Source organism: Propithecus coquereli, unplaced genomic scaffold (assembly GCF_000956105.1).
Source record: "Propithecus coquereli isolate 6110/MARCELLA unplaced genomic scaffold, Pcoq_1.0 Scaffold105, whole genome shotgun sequence".
Classification (NCBI taxonomy): Eukaryota; Metazoa; Chordata; class Mammalia; order Primates; family Indriidae; genus Propithecus; species Propithecus coquereli.
The window spans coordinates 4,721,731-4,728,075 of record NW_012134414.1 but is presented as its reverse complement, the minus strand read 5'-3'; the positions used below and the strand labels follow the sequence as shown (position 1 = coordinate 4,728,075).

General features: G+C 31.9%; 1 protein-coding gene across 1 annotated transcript in view; it reads right to left on the bottom strand.

Moving 5' to 3' along the window:
• Window positions 1-6,345, bottom strand: part of LOC105811725 (E3 ubiquitin-protein ligase CBL-B-like) — a 178,506-nt gene that overhangs the window by 35,307 nt on the left and 136,854 nt on the right. The window contains exon 5 of the mRNA XM_012646003.1: window positions 1,003-1,159. Within this exon, the coding sequence (XP_012501457.1) occupies window positions 1,003-1,159 (157 nt within the window). The remainder of the gene's footprint in view (window positions 1-1,002; window positions 1,160-6,345) is intronic.

The following is a 6,345-nucleotide window of genomic DNA, read 5'->3' as shown; positions in this document are numbered from 1 at the left end:
TAATAGAATAACAACAATTTTAAGCAGGACTCTTTTATTTTTTGACTACTTCAATTGAATCCCACATATGATAAACATTTTAGTGGCAGAGACAAACTCAACACAAATTTCAAGTCTCCAACAGAGTAATTTCATTAAGACATGCAAAAAAAATAAAATGATAGCATCCATATATACCTTTTTCTGAATAGCTATGTGAAAACAATTATGGAAGATTGATTACAAAAAAAAAAGAACAATAAACAGAATAAGAATGTTCACCTAAAAGTTGTTTACATTAGGCATAATGATGAAAAAAATCTAAATTTTCCAAAAGAAAGCTTTGTTAAATTAACACTGACATATTGTTTTGATGTAACATAAGAAATGAAAATTCAAAATCATTGATGAGGAATATTTATTTATATGGAAAAATATTCATTGCATATGGTTGAATGAGCAAAGCAGTTTATAAAAGAGTACACACCACAGTATACTCCTATACAGAACAGTTTGCTATTTCGATATTTATGATTTCCCTTCTCACCTAAGGAGTGCAGAAGGCAAAGGGGAAAGGTTTAGATAAAACTCTGACAAATGCCCATCTGTAAATCTTGCATTCTATCAGTTACTGGGCTGATAGATCAACAAAAGAAAGTGAGAAACTAAATAGGGAGTTTAAAACAAAGTCCTCTGCATGAATCCTCTTAAAGCTAAAAAGCAGCCACCAGGCTCACAACACCTGATACTACAAACTAAAGCCAAACGACTCACTCTAAACTTATGGCAATGACCAAACACACCAATAAAATTATAAGCTACCAAGAATAAGACTATTTTCCATATGTTTGTGTGTACGTGTGTGAGAGACAGAGGGAGGGAGAGAGGGGGAGGGAGGAGAGACAGAGATACACAGAGATAGGGAGAGAGGCATGCGGGGGTGGCGAAAGAGAAAGGGAAGGAGAGAACGATGGGAGAGGCAGGGAAGGAAGGAATGGATAGACTAAGCAAGTATAAGCTTACCTGAAATAGCCTGGTAAAAATATCAAATTCAAAAACTGAAATGTAATCATTGCAAGTTAAATCAATTGTTGATTTTAGAGCCATTGCTTCCAGGCCAGAGCTAATTTGATGGACCTCATGAAGGCACTGTCTGAATACTTTCCATGGTACGATAGTTCTGTGCAAGGGAAAAAAAATGAGTAATTGAATCAAGTGTCATTTAAGACATACCTTCCATTGAAAGAGTACAATTCAATAATGAAATTAATATAATTATATTTGTATTAAAAGACACATAGTTGAGAATATTGTTCATAATTCAGAACATATGTATTGGGTTCTGCTAACTATTTTGCATTTGCTAAGAATATGACAAAAACTTACATCAATTTTTCTCTCAAAAAGTCCTTGCTTATCAAGACATCTCTAGGAAAACATCTGAAAGAAGGCATTTGGTCAAAGCCCTATTTGTTATGAACTCTTCATTTGTGTATACAAGGTTATTTAACCATGAATCGAGATTAAATTCTCCTCTATTTTCTTAAAATAGTTATAAGAAGATGGGTCTATATAACAGTAGAAATCTTTTATTCACTGCACAAAAGAGTGATGTGTATCCACCCTTTCAAGAAGGTTAAGGTGGAAGGTCATCAAGACTGCCTGATGTTTTCTGAAGAGATGAAAAGCACATGTTACCTAACCTTTAATATTAATACAAAAGGAAATTCTAATTTTTTTAACCAACCACAATAGTTAACTCATGGCAATTTATTATATAAAATCCAATACCTCTTCATTAATTTATTTTATTAAATATCATACACCAAATATTTTAATAGGTAATGCATTTATATCATTCAAAAACGTAAAAGAGCATAGAATCATACCCAGGGAAAAGTCCTCTCCCAATCTATCTACCACCTGACCAGATTCCAACAAACACCCACATTCTTTCCCACCATGAAAATTAGTAACATCCAGTATGCATTTCTTAGTTCACTCTTCCTATTTTCAGAATGTTAAATGTCTATTTCTGATTAGTTAGAAGAAAGAAACCATTCATATTTTTAAAAATGTAAACTGTAGTTTTTCATAATATGATAGCAAAAGAACTATATATACCCTTCCATCCATTACCTTATAATATTTGTTCTAAGGTAACAAATATTTAAATCCCGGGCTTTTCTTTACCAGTGCCTCTTGAAAAATAAAAGACTAAGGTAGAATAGACTAAATACTGCCTGGCCCCATCCTACATCAATCTTCTCAATGAAACATCACCATAAAGGTTCAATTTTGATATTCACTCAAAAATTATCTATAGTAGTGGTTGCCAACCTTTAGCATGCATCCGAATCATCTGAAGGGCTTATTAACACACAGGTTGCTGAGCCCAATACAAGATATTCTGATTCAGCAGCAATGGGGTGGGGCCTGAGAATTTACAGTTCTAACAAGTTCTTAGGGGCTGCTGAGCTACTGGTCTGGGGAACACTTTGAGAGTCACAAATCTACTGCATCTATTCACTGCTAAAGAAAAGCACTATTGGAGAAATAAAGCTACAGAAATAAAAAATATCATCATCTCTGTCTTTGAAGAATACACCAGGTTCAAGGTAGAAGTAAGATCTGTAATGCTGAAGAATCCAGAAGAGAATATATAAAGAAATGCTAATTGATGGATACACAGTAAGAGCTGGAGGAATTTCACAGAAGGAGTCTGTTGGAAGTGGCATAAATGAATGGTGAGATAGGCTTACAATCCTATGCTGTACTTCTTTATAAGAGAGTTTAGGTTTAATGTACCATTAAAAGAAAAAAAATGTGAAGCTTAATATTCAAAGGGCTTTTCTCTATGTATGAAAAAAACAGGAAACCACAGAGACCTGAGGAGAGACACCACATCAGATGCCATTTAGAAGAAACACACGTCGGGCTCTGATTAAGGTTAACAAAATACTGCTGCTTAACAAAAAAGAAAAAAAGGAAAACTTTTAAGACTATCAGAAATCTACTGACTTATGTTAAGTATAAATATGCAATTATGTCCAGCTTCATTATAGTTACCATGGAAGCAGTGCCTAAGAGGCATGTTTTTCTGTTCTAAACCAAAGTTTCAAATACTCAACATGCATAAAGGACATGAATCATGATACTCAGAGTGAAAAAAATGTAATCAAAGAACTACTGATTTAAGAACGGTATAGATTTTATTTTTTGTATGGAAAAGTTAAGCATTTTTTTTGTATACAAAGTATGAAATATAAAGTTGCCAAACAGAAACCTTCAATAGTTATGTTGTATATAAAGGATACAAAGTAAAGAAAAATAGCCAAATAGACACTTTCCATATCTATTATCATAAAAAAATTATCTTCATCCTGTATTTAAAGTAAATTCAGCTCACAATGCTTCTGAGTACCCAGTGATTTCTCTGAGCACATTATACAAAATGCATGAACTTCTACAAATTTTTGTCTAACATACCACTTCAGAACAACAATTTACAAAAGGATAAGCTATATTCCCACAGTACTTGGGTAAATGACCTTTATCAGTTTACTTGTGATAAACCTAAAGTCCAGACAGGCATTCATTGGAACTTTAATTAAGGGCAGTCTCAAGAATTAAGAAGCCAAGGCATCATTTGGTTAGCTTATCATATACAAACATTTACAACAGATACTCCTCCTTTCATTACCTCAGTAAAACACCCACCATGTGTAGAAGGTGGAGGGGAATGGTAGTGAGAAGGGAGTTTAATGAATGAAGAATAGAATAGAGTACAAACACACCTTTAAAAACAAAATTTAGATTGTTCTAAAACCATTGCAACAAGGATTTAAACTTTCTAAAGGGGATTTAAGTGGCTACCACATTCTTTTCTGAGGTACAATGGGAGGAAGGGGACTGGGAGAGTGTGAATTTTCACACCTTTTATTAAACTTCAGCAACAAGACAGTGGTGGTTTCTACTACCTCTTCCTTTAGAGGTGAAGTAAGTGAGAGAAAACATTAATGGCAAACTGTTTTACAAACATGTAGAAACTTCAGTGTGCTGGCAGAGGCCTAGGAAAAAGAAAGGGGAAGAGAACGAAAAGGAATAGAACATAAAAGAGCCAGTAAGCTCAAAGCTCTCTCTCACTAATCAACAAATTTAATTTTAATCTGTTCTATTTGACCTTTACAATTATAAACTACTTTAATTGCAAGTTGAATTAATTTTATAATAAACTGAAAAGCACAAGTAACTATAAATCTACAAAGAGTGGGATACAAGACCAACAGATAGATATGCACCTGTAATAATAATATAATTTCACGATCTTTAGCCATTTATTGGTGAATTACTATCATTCTTTTACATAGAAATCTATTGATAACTTTTTAAAAGAAGTGATAGTTCTGTTAGTATGTCATGAATGATAAGAACATAACAGATAAAACTATATTATAATTCTGTTATTAGATAATGGGTCCTAGTCTGTCTACCAAAAAATAAGAGTAATTATCTTTAAACATCTTGAAAAACAGAGTATCCCTTCAAAGAAACTAAGATCAATCAGATACAGGAAAATAAAACTAAAAAAAATCAGCAGGTTAGCAATTGACAAGTCACTCAATCTTCCAGCCTTGTTTCCTCCTGTGTACATGTGGAGGAGTGTATCAGATATTTTAATTTGAAAATCCTGTGAATTTAAGACAAAAGTAAAAAGAATAGAGGATAGAAAATGTTAGGAGATTGATACCAAAAAAAAGGTAAAACACGTTTATGAAACCACTAGCTCATAAAAGGCTATAGGTTTTATTTTTAACTAATATGATAAACAAGAAACATTTCCATATAACAAATATGTGAATACCAACAAAGGCTAAAGTATTTGGAAGCAAGAACATTTATATACGTCTGGTGTGAAGGACAATTTACATAGCATGTCTACAAGGCAATGTGGCAACAAATTTCAAAAGGCTATACATTTTGACCCAGAAAGTCTACTTCCAGAAATTTAAGGATATTATTTCCAAGAAATACACAGCAATCAGACCCATCCGCATGTCTCTTAAATGTAGTGTTGTTTATAATAGCAAAAACTTAAAAACAAATACATTCACTAGTAACATTTTTTGTGCAGAACAATATTTGTTGTCATGTAAAATTGTCCATGGCATATTAAGTGGGAATAGAATTTTTAAAAATATGTTTTCTATAATCCAATGTTCAAAACTATCTATAAAGTCTGGAGATATGTTCACAAATTTTAACTGATAATAACTGGATTATGGAAGGAGTATAAGTGATTTTTAAAATTTCTTATTTTCTGGATTTATTCATGATTTTTAAGTCTTTTCATATTTCTAATATGCTCTAATAGATTAAAGGAATAAAAGATATTCTAAGATTAAAAAGTATAGGATCATAAAAGTTTCAATTAAAAACAAAAACTAAAACAGCGTTTGCCTATGACATAGCTTTATATGTAGAAAATACAAAAAAATTTACAGATTAAACTATAAGAATGAAAGACTTGAACGTGGTTGCTGAATATAAGACTGATACACAAAATCATCTGCATTTCTATACATAAGCAATAGGTAACTATAAAATAAAACTGCTAACTATTTGATTTTTACAATGCCATCTGGAAATACCAAATAAATAGGAATAAAGCTAACAAAAGATGAGGAAAGCCATAACACAAACCACACACACACAAAGTCTGTTTATGTCTTCATATAAAAGACAAAAACAAAGGGTTATAACATTTTAATGGACTGGCAAACATAAAGATGTCAATTCTTCCCAAATTGATCTAAAGATTTAAGATTTAATACAACACCAATCAAAACTACTATGTTTGTAGTAGAAATTGATGAACTGATTCTAAACTTTATAGGGAAACGTCTAGAGCCAAGAATAAACAAGACAATATTCAGTAAAAACAATATTGACAAGCTTTCGCTCTTTATATTAATTAAGACAATATGGCAATGGCACATGATAGACAAACAGACAAATGTAACAAAACTTAAACTTTAGAAACAAATGCACCTGGATATGGACTCTGGGTACATAAGATCAATTATACATGAGCAGCAGTGAAGAAAAAAACCATTTTCAATAAACACTACCGGGTCAAATAGACATGCATATGAAAAAAGTGTATCTTGACCCTTACCTCACACCATACCTAAAAATAGATTTTAAATGAATCTTAGATCTAAATATGAAAGGTAAAACAATAAAGGTTTTTAAAAGAAACATAAAAGAATATTACATTATTTTGGAGCTCGCAAAAAATTTAAACAGAGGCCAAATGCTCAAATTGGAAAGAAAAAATATAAATTAAAAAGCTGTGTTCATAAA